Source organism: Pangasianodon hypophthalmus, chromosome 16, assembly GCF_027358585.1.
Source record: "Pangasianodon hypophthalmus isolate fPanHyp1 chromosome 16, fPanHyp1.pri, whole genome shotgun sequence".
In the NCBI taxonomy this organism is placed as follows: domain Eukaryota; kingdom Metazoa; phylum Chordata; class Actinopteri; order Siluriformes; family Pangasiidae; genus Pangasianodon; species Pangasianodon hypophthalmus.
In genome coordinates this window covers 21219745-21237332 of record NC_069725.1, presented here as the reverse complement: position 1 = coordinate 21237332, position 17588 = coordinate 21219745, and the positions used below count along the sequence as shown (strand labels likewise).

Here is a 17588-nt window from a genome sequence, read left to right as displayed (position 1 = left end):
AGGTGTATATAACGTATCACTTGGTGTTATATATATTTTTTGCATTATTTCTTATACTTCATTGTTTCAAACACGATTTAAAATTCTTACATTTTTCTACGAGCTCTCCAAAATAAATAAATAAATAAAAATACCACAAAGGGCAACGAGTGCATCCCTGTTAGTCTGTTACAGCGCGTGCTTCATCAACAACAGCCAAGGCAGCCAATAAGAGGCGCGAAGGGGAAACCGCTGACCAATCAGCATCGCTCACAGCGTTAATTTGGCAGCGAAGCCCCGCCTACAGAGTTTAAGAGCTCGCGCGGAGCTTTAAATAGCAGGTGTTTGAGGCGCCGCTCGTTTTTGCTGCTGTTCGCTCGTGACCTCTGCGCCATGTCCGCCGCCAGCCCCGAGCCGTCCGCGCAGATCCCCACGTCCCCGGGCCGGGTATTCTTTCAGACGGCACCCGGTGTGGGCTGCGTGGGCAACGGCCCGGTGCCTCGGGACGACCCGGTGCAGAAGAAGCAGGGCAAAGTCACCGTGAAGTATGACCGGAAAGAGCTGCGGAAGAGACTCGTGCTGGAAGAGTGGATCATCGAGCAGCTGAGCGAGCTGTACGACTGCGAGGTTAGTGTGTGGATGATCCAGCTGCATGCGCATTTGCACAGCTGCACAGCTGCACGCGCCTCTGCACAGCTGCACAGCTGCACAGCTGCATGCACCTGTCTCTAGGCGCATCAATTGTCAGGATCTGTTCTTTGACCTACATTTTGTCTGGTCCCTTCTGCGGTGCCTTTATGCATCATCACACAACACAGTCCTCACTGCTGAATTAACTCTTACACTGTGCATTACACTGTGTAGCTGTTAATTCATCAAATACTAGAGGTCCAGGCTATACCTTACTGTCTCTCAGGAGTATGTCATTATGATTTACTGCTTGATTTAGCTTTTAATGTGGTAGGCATGATTTTTTTTTTTTAGACAAAGTGAGAATTAGAAGACACATTGATCATTAATTATTTTTTTATTGTTGTTCGTACTTCTCCTGATGCAGTGTTTTCCCATCCTGCTCTGCTCGTATTAGTATTCTTCCTGCTCTAAGACGCCAGACTCCACTAATCAGCTCATTAATAAGCCCTGCATGAGATTAAACGGGTCTGTAAACTGTAATACCCTGTTTTTCCACTGGAGAATCAGGATAAAGCTGTATAAAGCAATGAGAATATGGTGAACTGTTGGTGAATATAAGTGAATTTCTATTGCTATTAACATATATAAATATATGTGAAAAGGTTTTTCTGCTTTCCTAGCACAGGTAGTCGCAAGATAAAAACAGGATTGTGGAAAAATAATGAACATATCATGCTTGGTACTTGGTAGTGCTTGGACTGAAATGATTGCATAAAGAGAGCTGCATAAAGCAAGTAAATGCACCATAATGTGTTTGTGTGCCAACCAAATCTTGGTTGTAGTAGCTATTGATGGTATCAATAGTTTTTCAGGGTCGGATGCCTATATTTCATATATCTGGCTCACATATGTATCAGTGACACTGCTCTGAGTGAGCTTTTAATGATATCTGCTTATGGTTCAGTGCTTGGACCCCTAATTGTAGCCTGTTGTCTAGGTCACAGGTTCCCAACCCTGCTCCTGGATTACCCCCTGTCCTGCACATTTTAGTGTTTTCCCTCTTCTCAGCCACTTGATTCAACTAATCAGCTAATTAGAAGCCCTTCCTGAGTTGAAGTGGGTAAGCAGGGAAAACACTGTTCACCAGGACCAGGGTTAGGAACCTGTGCTCTAGGTGATGACCTCTTGATGTTCTGTGCTTGTGTTTCAGTGCTTGGACCCCTAAATATTAAACATGTAACTGTACTCTTTTACATTTTATGCTTGGACCCCTAATTTTGGAAACAGCTTATAACCTGTTATTCCACTTGACAATAGAGCTGTAATCCGATTCTAATTTCCAAAGCAAGTATCATTAATATTTATGCAAATTTAGACAGAAATCAATATCATCATAAAGTCAAAGAATTATTTTAACATTCCTGACTGTCTTGCCAAGAGTAACTAAAACAGGGCTGTGGAAATTTCCAAATCATTTCATCTGGAGTCTGGTTTCCTTTTATATTGTCACCTGGTTAATTTTTGAAGTTGTGCTTATACAAAAAAAAAAAAAAAAAAAAAAAGCCCCAAAGGTGTGAGGCATAATTTTTGGCCCCCTTAGGTCTCCTTTCTACTCCTAAGAGAATTGTCTCCACTTTGCTCTCCTTAGCGCCACTGCTGTGTTTTTCCAACACAGATTTATAGCCAACAGCTTCTAGTTATAAACAAAGTATTCTATATTTCAAAAGCTTGAACCTTTTGAACAAATCGGAAGATTTGGAGTATTTGTTTCCCCTCTCATCTGCTATTCCTACTGCTTTTAAGACATGGGTCACTAATTAGACTATAGTGCATTGTTATATTCTGCTCCTCTGTTATCGTACCTAATGGGGAAGGTTTATTTTTTATCTTAGTGTTTCCCAATCCTGCTTTATCACCCTGGACTAATCAGCCCACTAATAAACCCTCGATGGGTGTGTTGGAGGAAGAAAATATACAGTTCAGGAGAGTAAAGTTGAGTTGGATTGAGTTGGAGAGATGAATTGGGAAGTATGGTCTTTTTAAACTTCACACTTCGGGTCTATTATTAGTTTGCATCTTGCTCTAAAGAAGTTTAAAACCGTGATGAAGTTTTTTCCTGCGTTTCCTGCATTAAACAGTCATTTGCTTTGTTTTTCCTCTTCGCATCAGGTCATTAACTTTATAGGAAATTAATATACATGGCAGCAACGCTACTGTGTATCTACACAGCGATTTGGGAATTGGCAATGAAGCTTTGTTTGTACAAAATCGCATACAAACTGAACCAGATGCTGATTTATTTCAGTGTTTATTTCTCATACAAACATACAGTTATATTGTGCACATTCACAATGCACTATTTTACCATTATCAAAATTGTGATTGGTAAACAATGTACATCGTCAGTGAATTTGGTAAAAGGCTGCTTATACTCCACTGGGATTTTTGGATGATTAATTAATGCCTTTTAATGGGGTTTCCATCCATATTCAATTCCTAATCAGCGCTGCTTCACCTGATTTTACCCAGTCCATGTTTAGAAAGATTCGGATTTTGCAGAATCTGCCAATGTCGCTGTTCAGCATTTTGCCAATTTTGTCACTCATTAAGTCAGGTTGAATCTTGATGTTATAGTATAGCAGATTTTGCATAAAATTCTGTATCCACCTGCAATATTAGATTTTCAAAAGTACATTTCCATAGCCCGTGGAGGCGTGCGTCAGTGTTTTTTCAGGAAGAAGAGAACAGAACAAAAACAAGTCTATATTTTAAGTAAGTCTAGACATTCAGTAGTGTCTTAGTGCTGATGTGTAGGTGTGTGCTGTTCTCAGTACAAGGGAGCTAGCATAAAGAGAGAGAAATTAGCACATAAATGGCAAACAAACAAAGTAACTGTTGGAGAGGGCAAGGACTAAGTACCAACATCGAAACAGCTTAACAGTGGCGCAAACAAACAGGAAGTGAGCCAATTGTTTAACATAAAGGGCTCCGTTGTGCTGCTTTTAAGGCCAAAACTCCACCCCTTTGGCTGGGTCTCCATGTTCCCATTGGTCAGATCAGTTCAAATAGGTAATGCTGATTGACCGATGAATCCACCTATATAGAGGAAGCACACTGACTCATAAAAATGTCAAACATTGGTCATAGCCAAGATGAAAGACAACAATAAACTGAGAAACCTGGTGAGCATGTGTCTCATTGCATTTGTTAATGATATCAATAAAAAGGAGCTGGTCACTTTTAGAGAGATTGTTCCACTCTGACAGCTCATGACTGCTGAAAAGGTTGTGGGTGTAATGCAATGAATAAGTGGCTTATATTAAAACCATTTCGGCTGATATGAAGAGTTTAAAAGGAAACGTTAAATATGTTTATACTTTAATATTTGTGATGTGTTTAGTGATTTTCTTGCTAAATATGTTTTTTTTTTCATTATTCCCATGAGAAGTTATCACCAACATGTCCGCCAGGTGATTGTTGGTCATGAATGTTAATCATGTTCATTACCAGACATAAGTAATGAAGGCTGTGTCAGAGTTGTTATATATAGGATCAAAGACCCGTAAGGATGTCCCAGTCAGACATGCCCACTTGTCTGCGGTCTGCAGACACACCCTCGTCTGTGCCACAGCTATTAAATGACTTTTGTTTGACTGCTCAGTGCAGAGACATATTTATTGAGGTGAAAGCTTGGAGAGAATCTCAGGCCCTACAGCCTAATTTTAGAGGGTCTACAATTCCTAGCTATACAACTGTAACTGTTGTTTAATTGAAAAGATCTGTGTTGTCCACTTTAGGTCAGCCTGTGCCCACTGTATCCTCAGACAGGAGTGGAACCCATTGGGGTCTTCTGCTGTTGTAGCCCATCTACCTCAAGGTTTTGATGTGTTTCGCATTCTGAGATACTTTTCTGCTCACCGTGGTTGTAAAGAGTGGTTATTTGACTGACTATAGCCTTCCTGTCAGCTTGAACCAATTTGACCATTCCCCTCTGATCTCTTTCATTAACAAGGCATTTCTACCCACAGAACTGCCACTGACTGGATGGTTTTTGTTTTTCACACCATTTTATGAAATACTCAAACTAGCCTGTATTGCAATCTGCAGGATTCTCTGCATTGTGCTGCTGCCACATGATTATCTGGTAAGATAAATGCATGAATGTACAATTATACAATGTTTCCTATTAAAGTGGCCGGTGAATGCATTTGAGAATGGAAGCAGTTGTGATGGTGGATTCTCAGACTGTCAAGTAGTGTAGAGTCAGCAAAGCTTTCTCTTCAAAATCAGGGTCATCACCTCTGTCTACCACTGCGAAAGCAGAGCAGGTGACCTCTGACCCCTGTAAGGAAGACTGACAGATAGAATGTAAATGAGTGAGAGGAATCGTACAGAGACAAAGAAGATACAAATATTACACGCTAACAGTATTCCAGTATGGAGGAACTGCAATGAAGGCTGATAAAACTTCTAATAAAATGTAATGTTTGTAAGGTTTTGTGTTTATGTAGCAAATTTTGGTTTGTGGTTTACATGTGTGCTCATATGCTTGAGTTTACTTTATGTTGAATGAATTTATTTCTGGGTTTCTGGGTCAAAAGTTGAGGGAAAATTCTCACAGGATAAGCTTCTCATGTAAGCCAAAAGCTGATGCTGTAAAATTTGCTTCAAAAGTTTGACACAAATTTCTCAAAGCATCAGCTTTTAGCTTTTAGCTTGCATGAATAGCTGATGCTGCACAAAATGGCCCTGTTTGTGTCCCTGTTTAGCCACAGAGACATTAGAAAATGTTAGCAAAACTAGCTTCTTGTTAGCAAAGCTAGTTTCTTAAATAACCAGCTGTATTTTTCCAATAGCAAGATGAAGGATATTCTTTAGTTTGGTTTTGTGTCATTAACAAACATTAGCAAAAATTTTGGTCTCTAATTTTGCTAAATACAGCATTGGACATATCACTACAAATTGTAAACAAATAAATATATACTGTGTGTGTATGTATATATGTGTGTGTGTTTTATTTATATATATATATATATAATGTGTGTGTGTGTGTGTGTGTGTGTGTGTGTGTGTGTGTGTGTGTGTAAAAAAGCACTGAGCTAAACCATGTAGTGTTTTTGTTTTTATTTTTGTTTAAATGGCTAGGTTGATCTATCCAAGAGAAGAACTGATCATTGCGTTGAAATACAAATTTCTATTGGATAACATAATGACTGGAAACTAACTGCATATCTTTACTAGCTAACAAATATTTCAATACATAAATAATGTGCTTAGCAAGATGGTGCAAATTTTTTGGTTGGTGCTGTTTTTATGGTTCCTATGAGAGGTTAGCTTCACAGAGGGACATTGCTAGTGTAGCTGCAGTGTTGTTTTAATAGGAAAAAAAATTCAACAATCTCAAACATAGGGATAACGGTCAGGTTTTGCAGTTAGCTCCTAAAAACAGACGTGCAAATGCTATACGATACAGTCGAGCTGAATTACGACACAGAGACTCGGCTCAGCTAGTTAGTGATCCACAAGATGATTAGCGTGATGGCGTTGATGGTGGTGTTAGCATGACAGTTGAGGCTTTAATAGCTGATCTGTTTGAGCAGAGTGGACAGATGTACAGGTAAGCGAGCTGGACAGACTAAAGGACGAAAGTACTGCATTCACAGATCTAGAAGGTAAATGTTTCGAGGTTTTTCTCAGCTATTTTTAGTAGTCTCTTGGGGTTTAAAAACAAACTATGCAAGATTGTACATGGACTATATTTGGTTTGAAAGGACATGTTTTAGGAGAAGGTTGCGTGGAATGAATGTGTGTCCTAGAGGAGTGTGTATGAGTGTCTATGTGGCTGTAAGTCTCGTCATTGAGAAGGTCACTGTATTGAAGTGGCAGCAGCAGCTGATGAGGTTGAACACAATATTTCACGTACGTACACCAACTCTGCAAGTGGGCTTTCAGTAGCATGGGTTTGTCTGTAAACACACACACAAACGCTTTCATGCGCCACTCTTACTGTGGATCGATTGGTCTTTTGAGGTTGAGCCTGGAGGCCATGTCTGTCTGTCTGAAGTCATGAGGGATTACGTTTCACGGTGCAAGAACAAAGGTTGTACTAAGGTTCTTCCTTTATGCATCACTCCCTTCACACATGCAGTGTGTTTGCATGAAAGCAGGTGGACAAAAACGTGTGTGTTTGCTAGGGGTGTTACCGAATATGTCATTGAAATGAACAGATAATATGTTCTAAACAGATACAAGTACTGATACGAACAGGAGGTGCAGGATTTTCTTTCTCTTTTCCTAAAGGTTCACAGAGCATCTGATTGAGATGAAAGTTATGCATCATGATTGAGATTTTGTGGGATGTAGCAAATATTTGCCCAAGCGGGAGGTTTTTACTTGTTTGAGTGCGTGAAAGTAGGAAAACAAAGCCCATGTTCATTAACATGAACAAGCAGTGCTGTATGATGCATTTACAGCGTTTATTCATTCATCCTTAGTAACTGCCTGGTCTGGATTGTGGTGTTTTAGCATTGGCTGCTAGTTTATTTACATTTTGGGAAATGAAATCAATTAAATTTGTTAGAAAATATCAAGGGGAAAGTACAAACCAAAATAACTACGTGAGTGAGATTTTAAAAAAAAAAAAAAAAAAAAAAAAAAAAAAAAAAACAGTCCTGGGAACATCTCTAGGTGAGACTAATTATGAACTAGGGTGATGTAGCTGAGGTTGAGGAACTGCCAGGAAAAACAACACTCATTTCGGGTTTAAATCCAAGTACAGATACAGATATTTGGAACACTAAATGGATACAGACAGTGGCATTATGCTACACCATTGTGCTAGTATTCTCATAATGTGAAGGTGAAACAAGGTCAACTAGAAAATGAGTCTGTATGATGTACCAGCCCTTTTTATCTGTTACAGTCTGTATCTTTCATGCACATTTGTATTCTGTGTGTGTGACATGGGGGAGATGTAGAGGTTGCTGTCGGCTCTGTGTCTAGCTGGTTTCTTTACTCCTCATAAGCTGTCTCAGTAGGATTAAAGCCTGCTTGGTATTCCTTGGTAAACCTTCAATAAACTGACCCGTCTGCTCCGCTTTGTGTCTGCAGACAAAACACAGCTCGTCTGCACGGTGAGGCGGCACAAAGAAGTCGGGTAAATTCGACAGTTGTCTGTGTGGGTTTTTTAGTAGCTTTTTAGCAGCACCTGGTCTGACCTAGTGATGGAAAAATCTGACAATAATTGCTCGATGTTGCGCAATATCACAGTAATTTCAATCTCTAGTTGTCCAGCACCACACCGTCAGAAATGAAGCACTCTGAGGATCTAGGTGGTTAGAATTTATAATATTTTTGTCATATCCCCCACTGATGAGATACAGGTAGCTCTGCGTCTTAAACATGATGCTTGTTTGCCAATATACTGTATAGACTGTTTCCCAGAGCAAGACTTTTACTTCATAGAAGTTCTTTAACAAATTGCTTTCACATGGCTAATCCTTCTGTGTCGGCTTATCTTGATGGATGTGCCTCGCTCTGTGATTGATTTTAGGGAGTGCAGCCTCACAGCTCCAGGGTCTTTGATTGGATCCTGAGCTTGGGTTACTCTCTGTGTGGAGTTTCACATGTTCTTCCCGTGTCCATTTGGGTTTCCTCTGGGTTCTCCGGTTTCCTCCCAAGTCCCAAAAACATGCTTGTTGGTGGATCGGTGACTCTAAATTGGTATAATTTTTCCATGGGTATTTTTTTTATTATTATTTAACAATGTGTAAATGTTGATGTGGTGAAACTTTCTGTAAGTAGGCATGGATCGTCTCTTGTGCCTGTGTTTTGTAACAGTCACAGGTAAAGCTGTAACTTTTCTGTCGGGTTTTCTGCTACAGGAGAGTCTTCAGGACAGAGGACTTTCACACTGTGTATTTTTTCAGTAACATGACAAGGTCCATTCTGTTCCATGGAGGTTCCACAACATTAAATGTAACTATAAGTGGGGGAAAAAAAACAAGTTAAAGGTGTCATTCATTAATGACTGCACAGTATATTTCTAATCTCATGAATTGTAAAATTCCTCGAGTTGGTATATAGTATGAGGAATTTCTGACACCGCCAAGGTCGTCCCTCAGGTGGATGACTGATTGGACGGTTGTTTTGACTAGTTTATCAGCTCTGATTGGTTTACCTCATCAGCAAGAAGGAGTGGTGCCATAAATTTGTCCCAATCAATATTTAGACAGTGAGCATTTATTCTCCTCATTGACATATTAATGGCAGAGACGTGATGGATGTTTTTTTTTTTTTTTTTTTTTTTTTTTTTTTGGAATTGGCAGAATGCAAAGCGTGAGAGAGTGAAAGGTGTCCTGCTTTGTTTATGCATCTGTGTTGTGTTTGGACAGCTGCGTAATATAAGTGTCAGCACCTGTGCATGGTGTGTGTGTGTGTGGTTATTATTAGGGTAGAGAAGTGTGTAAACACCTGACCTTTTAAAAGGCACACACATGACACTCATCAGAGAGTGCATTGATAACGGTGACAGGAATTCATATGCAGCTGAAGACTAAAGCCAAACACACGGTCTTTTTCTTTCTATTAGAGTTAATAAGACAAAAAATGCAACATGTCATATTGCTGAAAAGCCATGTGACCCAAAGTCCTGTATCATGAAGATTTTCCAGCATCGGAAAACCTAACTGCCGCTTTACCTCTGACTGTTGATGATATGTTATCATTTCTATAGTAAAAATTAGAACAAGCACATTAATATAAGCCTGTGAAGAATCAAGAATTCAAAAGTGTAGATGTCAAAAACAAAATGTTGCATTGAAAGATTACTTGTACATATTAAAGGAATACTCCAGGTTTTTTTTTTCAGCCTGTTATCAATTTATCGCATGTGTACTGCATGTGTGATTACCACAGACAAGAATTTCAACAATTCCTTGCACAGAGAAAAGAACAGAATACTTTTATGACAAACTCTCTTACAATGGAAGTCTATGGGCAGCATTTTTATTAAACGATTAAAATGCATGCATGATGCCAATTCAAAACTGCAACTCTTAGACTCTCACAATAAAGGATGACACGGACATGAAGTTACCAAAGTTTTTTTTTTTCTGCAAAGTTCCAACACTGAAGTAATACAGTAAAAAGATATTCTAGTTACTTACACCTTCCATGCTTACAGTTACGTTAGTAAAACTACATGTTCTTGTCCATCTCAAAAGACTAATTATACAGAGTCAGAGCTTAATTTACAAATTCTTTGACTGAAGAAGTCATGAATGTTTTACAAAAATACATTTAGCAAAAACTGTTTTTCGATGCCCCCAGATCTGCCCTTAGACTTGTATCATAAATGATTTTAGATTAGAGTAGTTATTTCATTCTTTTCCTAGTACAGGGAAACCATGATAGTTATTATTTGTGGTAATCACACACACACTGTATAGATGATTAAGTAGAGACCAAGTTGAAAAATGCTGAAGTATTCCTTTAACACACACACACACACACACACACACACACACACACACACACACACACAGAGGTGAGGTGGTAAAAATGCATCAAAGATGGAGGAGAAACAGGATGTTTTGGATAAAAGCCCAAGCAAAGTGCTTTAAATATGTCTGGGGAGACTGCCTTTTTTTTTTTTTTTTTTTTTTTTTTTTCTTGAGTCTGTGGAGTGGTGATAAATGTGAGCTGGACACACACATGGCCACAGAGGATGTTGAATTTGCACCATTTTCACTTTCTCTTCTTCTGGTCATTTTTCAAAGCTGTGCATTTCCCTCTTTGCCACCCACTCATTCTCTCTCCCTCTCTCTCTCTACACACACAAACACACACACACAGACACCATGCTCATCCCTTATCAGCTGTGCTCTAACCATTCACTAATGCAGCCCCTAATTACACCGACCCACCTCCTCATCTCCCTCTGACTCTGTTTTTCTCGTGTGTGTGCGTGTGTGTGTGTGTGTGTGTGTGTGTGTTAGAAGCAGAATTTTTATTAAACCGCTTCCTACATCAAACCGGAGGATGGTTTAACGAAAGATTTGTTTATTAGAGAGATATAAGACAGTTTTTTTTTTGTAATAATGCACCATGGCAGCTCTCCTGAGGCTCTTTTGGCTCAGCTAAAACAATTTTCAACAGAGTTCCATCTCAGTAAATCCAATTTATCACACACACGGCTGTATCGTGTATCTGTGTTTCTACTGTTGAAATTGTGTTTCTATAAAAGATTTGTCTTTGTCTGCCTTAAATCTGGTTAGGACATTTTTGTTTTACAGTGACCATGTGCCTTTTTTTTTTCTTTTTTTTTTTTTTTTTTGGCTGATAGGAAAGAACTGTGCGGAAGTACACATGTACGTGTGTGTACATATGGACAGAGGTGAGGACAGTGATGAAATTGGACAGGCAAGGAAGGATTCAGCTGCATATCCAGCTGGCAACTATCCATAGGGTGTACACAAGCATGCACACACACACACACAGCCTGTAATTCCAGTGACTCAGAGTAGCAAGTGCAATGGAGTTCAAAGGGAATTAAACCAGTTATACACATTTTATCTTAATTTATTCAGTGACTGGTAAATAAAACTATAGAATGTATTTTAGAAAATTATCCAATTTGGGGAGTTTACCAATTTTGGTTCTTATCCCAAAAAAAAATATTTTTTCAATGTTTATGACCTATGACATAAAGACTATGGGCTCTAAACAAAGTACTAAGACTTCAAAGGCACAAAGGTGTAAATGCCACACCTCCTTCACTGAGGCACAAAGGTGTAAATGCCACGCCTCCTTCACTGAGGCACAAAGGTGTAAATGCCACGCCTCCTTCACTGAGGCTCAAAGGTATAAAGGCCACGCCTCCTTAACTGGGCCCTAAGGCACTGAGGTCAAGCCTTCTTCAAAGGTACAAATGCCATGCCTCCTTCTCTGGGGCCTAGACACAGAGGCCACACCTCCTTCATTGACATCCAAAGGTATTTAGGCCACACCTCCTACACTAGGATCAAAAGGCACAGAGGCCATGTCTCCTTTAATAGAACTAATTAGTATTAGGAAGTTTGAACATGGGGGGACAAAAGAAAATAGTGAAAGGATATGGATAGCATTAGTAACATTCGAAAGAATAGTACAGTGCTTATACAGTTGTGTGTGTGCTGTCAGACTTTCATTTTTCATTGCCTCAGAAGTTTTGTCTGAGATGTTCTGTTCTGAATCAGATCTGCCATGTTGTAAATATTTGAATTGATTAATCTTTATTCCTTTCCTTGGAAACCAGTGTATTAAACTATAAATATTAAAACTGGGCTGCTGATCCAGTTACCTAATATTGTCTGAAAATAGTGTGAAATAAATTCATTTTACTGTGTTTAACTGAACACCTTGATCATAACATGGATTCAGACTGGGTTTGGGTTTTGATTTAGTGTTTATGGTTGTGGGTGTTGTGTTTATTGTTAGTGGAGTGTTTACGGTTATGACTGTTGTGTTTGCTATAGGGTGTTGGTGGTTGTGGCTGTTGTGTTTATTGTTGGGAATGTTTATGGTTGTGGCTGCTGTCTATTGTTGGAGTGTTTATGGTTGCATATGTTGTGTTTATTGTTGTTGGTGGAGTGTTTATGGTTGTGGCTCTTGTGTTTGTTGTTGGTGGAGTGTTTTATGGTTGTGGCTGTTGTGTTTATTGTTAGGAATGTTTATGGTTGTGGCTGCTGTCTATTGGAGTGTTTATGGTTGCATATGTTGTGTTTGTTGTTGGTGGAGTGTTTATGGTTGTGGCTCTTGTGTTTATTGTTGTTAGTGGAGTGTTTACGGTTGTGGGTGTTGTATTTGTTATAGGGTGTTTATAGTTGCAGATGTTGTGTTTATGGTTGTGGCTCTTGTGTTTTTTGTTGTCGGTGGGGTGTTTATGGTTGCATATGTTGTGTTTATTGTTGTTGGTGGGGTGTTGTACTTGGTTGTTGGTGGTATAGGTTAGTGAGGTGTTTTGTTGTTGCAGTTTGTATTATGGTAGTTGTTGTAATTTAAGAGTATTTATTTTATTTTCTTTTTGTGGAATTCTGTGCTTTTCTCTTCATATCTCTGTCTCTCAGCATCACAGCCACTTGCCAATCTTCCATTCCAGACAGATTGCTAAATGGAAACCAGGCCCCTTTCCCCTCACTCCTCACTTCAGATGTATATTTATAGCCTTTGTCTGACCATGTGATTGTGTGGATGTGTGTTTCTTTTTTTCTGTCATCGCTATGGTGATTAATGAGGTATTAGATTAATCTCAGCCCTGTGTGACCTGGACGCCTCCACAGAGTTCACAGGATGTTTTTAAAAAATGTTCAAGAGGTTTCAAGATGGCACACTTCTGCAAATTCTCACCATACTGCAACATACTGACTGTCGTCAACTCCAGACGAGAGACACACAACGACTGACTAACAGTACACATGCAATTCTGTGTGTCAGTGTTGGTGGCGGATTCCACAATTGGGGTGCCATTTAGGTTTACTCATTGAACCTAGAATAGATGAGTCATGGAAACAAATGTTTCACGAATGGGATGTTTGTTGGGAAATTTGGGGAAAAATGCACTCCTATGTCTCTTTTTCAGGAAGAGGAGATGCCTGAGGTCGAGATAGACATTGATGATCTTCTGGAGGTGAACAGTGAAGACGAGAGAGCTGTAAAATTACAGGCAAGTGCTTGTATTCACACAGGAGAAAGACTGTTGGAACTATTTGAGTAGTAAATTCTAATTCATGTCATTTCTAGTGAAATTTGAAGAGCAGTTTGTAAGAATAGACTGAAATGGTCCTGATTAAATAAAGATGCTGAGATCTTTCTGTTTCTCCCACCAGGAATCCCTCACAGACTGCTATAAGCCTACTGATGTAAGTCTATCCCAAATTTGCATTTTTATGATCTCTGTGTACCATGAAAGGTTCTTTGGTTGCTTAATGGTTTTAGCATTCTAAAATGGTTCTACTTGGAACCTTTGTGAAACCTTTTCCAGAAGGACACACTGAGGAACCATATTGGGAACCATTTATTTTCAAAGAGTGCATTCAATATTTAAATGTCTGCATTAAGCCAGAGTTAATCTTATGATGTTTATGGTACAGTTGAATTTTTGAATTTGATTAGTCAGAAGGTGTTGATTAATTTTCTGTAACAGCAACTCTGACAATGCCAGCTGATGTGGGAAAGACGTCAGGACAGAGGATTTTGTGCTTTCCAGTTTCTCAGTAATACATACTAGCACTTCCTGAAGTATTTAAAGGAAAAATGATCAACGTCAGAGTGGTAAAGGCAATCACAGCACCCCCACACCACCCTGCTGTTTATTATTTTCCTATAATAGCACATCCCATTGCGTTTTTTATTCCTTATGTATAGTACAGTATCTGGTGCAATGGCCTTCTGCCCCAATACACACATTCTGGGATAATCTGGTAGATCGTACTGTAGTGAATCACTGACCTCCATACAGATAGACACTACTATACAGTACAGTAGAATGCAATCGAGGGCTGAAATGTTCCATTTTTGGAAGTGTGTGTGTACATCATGGGCATTCAGCCATGCTTCTGAATATTTACCACCCTGCAAGACTGTGTGATCTAGTTTTTTTTTTTTTCTCACCTAATTTCTATTCACTGATTCTGTAGCATATGTGTGATGATCAAGTTGTAATTTCAACACGTTTCCAGGAACTGGATACTTGTTTACTTGAAACAAGTAATGGGAAAAATGTATTTTTGTATAATGCTTTTGTGAATTATTCAACTGTATTAGTAAATTATGCCTTAAAAGTGTACAAGGCAAGCTTTTGGAGATAGGACTAATTTTTTTGTGTGTGTGGAGACATGAATGTGTGGTTTCTGTTGGGTTTTGTGGAAAACGATGCTCGTGAAAGCGTACATTTTGGGTTCCCGAGAAAAGCGTTCGAACTTGTGATCTTCTGACAGTACCACTGCCATCCATGCCTGGGAGTCTAGAGAGCAAAATGGGCACAAAATGTGCTTGCTGGGTGGGATGGATGGCATTCTCCACCTCCCGTCACTCCCAGTGATGCTAGCCAATCGCTCTTGTATGTGGAAGAGGGTGGATAGCACTTTTCTCCTAGTGATGCAGCATGTTCCAAAAACATTGAGTAGTTTGCTTTACAAATCTCTCAGAGTAAGCACGTGCCAGCCTTCTCCCTCCCCAGTTATTAGCTATCATATGATGAGGGAGAGCTGTCTGGTGAGTGGAAATTGATGGAAGAAAAGTGGGTGGATGGGGGTGGGGTGGAATGGGGGGCAGGAAAAGACGAGCGTGCATCCTGGAGTGTCTTTATACTGAAGAAAATGACCAAATCCTCCTTTCCCACGCCATATAATGTAGTCTTTGCCAACAAGTCAATGCATATAGGATATATGTATATAGCTTGGGGTTATTTCTACTGGTCATTTTATAGTGTGCATGCACAGTCTGTAAAGAGGACTGACATGACTGATTCGGACGGGACTCCAATCCCAGAGACACTGTTGTAATTACATTATCCCACCTCCCCATTTACAACTAATCCAGTCTGAAACTGTAAAACCGAAATCAAGACCATCAACCTTGCAGCAATCAGTTTCACTGACCCACAGCTCTAGGCCACACACACACACACACACACACACACACACACACACACACACACACACACACACACTGCAACAAAGGACAACAGGGTGATAAGATCAAGTAACTAATGATGGCTTGAGTACAAATCCTACTGAATTTGTTCATTGTCCGAAATTTCTCTTTGGATGAACTGATGACATTGTATGCCTCTGTTGCTCTCTTACACAATCTCTCACACAATCTCTCCATCTCTATTGTAGACTTTCGTACAGGAGCTCCTCGGAAGGATAAGGGGAATGAGGAAACTCGGTGCTCCGCAGAAGAAAAGCCTTTAAGTGCTCGTAAAACGGCAACGACAATCCAGCTACAATGACTGCAAGTCTCAAAATCAATCATCCAGCCCACGCTCGGTTCGCCCTAACCAGCTCCTCATAGCCTGGACTACAGACAGGACTCGAGTATTTGCGTCCAAAATTGATAGATCGTAGCGTTCACTTAGCACAGCCTACCACAACCTCAAAGTTTTTTTTTGTAAAAGCCTATAATGTTATTTACATGACAAAATGTTGGGTTTTTTTGTACAGTCTTTTTTTGTTATGTCTGTGCTCTTATTGTAAGACATTGTCTTTTTTTTTTTTTTTTTTTAAATTGTATGCCTTCGCCTTTAAAGGTCAAGGGTTTGAATTCATCATTCTTGGCTGACCTGTTTAGTTTGAGCATTTTGATTCATCTTCCCAACATTCATTCATTGATATACTGATATGATAGATTGTAATATCTCTTTTTTTTTTTTTTTTTTCTCCTCCCCTTGGTAATGTGTACCTCGTTATACACTTTTGAGTCTTGTAGCTAAAGAAACATCACTGAAACAGTGTGTAAAGGGAAATTTGTAGCTCACAGTTTAGATGTAAAAAGCAAAAAAAAAAAAAAAAAAAAAAAACAAGATAAGGCCTGTTTTATGGCTGACATGTAGCTACTGTATAGCGAGTGCTATAGAGCCGTTTCAACTAGCTTCATTTGGATATTTTATTTAATTAAATAAATAAATTTTAGTCTACACTCGTTTTTTTTCTTCTTTGGTTTTGTACGTAGGTTGCCAAAGAATGCAAAATGGTGGACTTTGTATAGAAAGCTGTGACTGTAAGTGAACTTGTGTAACGTAATCGCTGCACTAGTCTTCACGTCACAAAGGTCACACTCCTCCTGCTGAGACGATACACAAATTGTCCAGTAACCTGGAAAGAAATGATGGTGCTGTTACTGTTCCCTTTTTAATTCTTCACAAGCAGTGGTGGGATCGTTTGGGCTTCATGTATTCAGAGAAGGAGATTTTCTACTTGATCTTGATAAGCTCCTCTCATTCGTTTTCTCATGGCTGGATGAGCGAGATGTCCGTTGTCCTGATTTCAGCGTTTCCTGTCTCGTTATGTTCACTTGTTCAGTGTTTAATGGTGGACGAGACGGAGCATCTTGGTGGATTGGACAGGTTCCTTTCTGTGGGCCTGTTGAATTATAAGGTAAATATTTAAAGGTCTCTTATACTGTGTGTGTGTTTTAGGTACTCAAGAATTCTTCAGGGTTTTTCAGGGCTTTGGCGTAGCTTATTATTCTTTTAATGAATTCTGCCAGCATTAGAAGAAGCGTGTCTTTACTTTTGCATGTGTTTCAGTGGCATGAAGGGAACTTTTTAGTCCAACACTTATGTATGATATCATTTTTTTTTTTTTATACCTTATTGATATTACTGTTTATTATGAAACTCAAAGATTTTTATTAACTGTATGAGTTATGAATGTTCTTTTTTTTCTTAGTATGTAGTGTGTGGTCTTTTGCATTGTTTTCATTATAATAAAGTGAAAAGGACATGCTGTTGGTTTGGATTTGAGCCCACAGACTGTCATCATTCTATTATGTTACTTCTGGTTTATTTGTTGTGTACATGCCATTGAAGATTTATAAGGTTGTGGGATTTTTTTCCCCTCAAGAACCAGCACATATATTTTGCACAGAGTCACACATTAAGTGGACCACAATGCAGTGAAACAGTGGCTGGTTTTAAAAAGTGATGCCACCAGGCTTTTTTTTTTTTTTTTTTTTGTCAGAACTGTCACGATATTCCATGGTATTGAATGAAAAATGATATAAATAATATATATAATAGAAAATAGTAACATTCAACACTATCTTTTTGGCCACAAATCACATCAGCATACAGTCTTGAGAGCCTTCTGTGTTCTTGGTTCCTCGCTTTCAGAACATTTTTTCGCTTTACGTAAGTGTAATAATGCTAGTTTGAAAAAAGTCATATTTCTTATGTCCAACAAATTAGTGTAAAAATCATTGAATTGATTTCC

The 17588-nt window shown here is 39.1% G+C and overlaps 1 protein-coding gene across 1 annotated transcript; it reads left to right on the top strand.

Annotated features, from left to right (window-relative positions):
* The first annotated feature begins 303 nt into the window (after nt 1–303).
* On the top strand, nt 304–17150 carry ppp1r14c (protein phosphatase 1, regulatory (inhibitor) subunit 14C). The gene is made up of 4 exons (XM_034311567.2): nt 304–606; nt 13232–13315; nt 13479–13511; nt 15495–17150. Exons 1-4 carry the CDS (start codon nt 373–375, stop codon nt 15567–15569), a joined length of 426 nt encoding a protein of 141 aa, XP_034167458.2. The 5' UTR covers nt 304–372; the 3' UTR covers nt 15570–17150.
* The last annotated feature ends 438 nt before the right edge of the window (nt 17151–17588 follow it).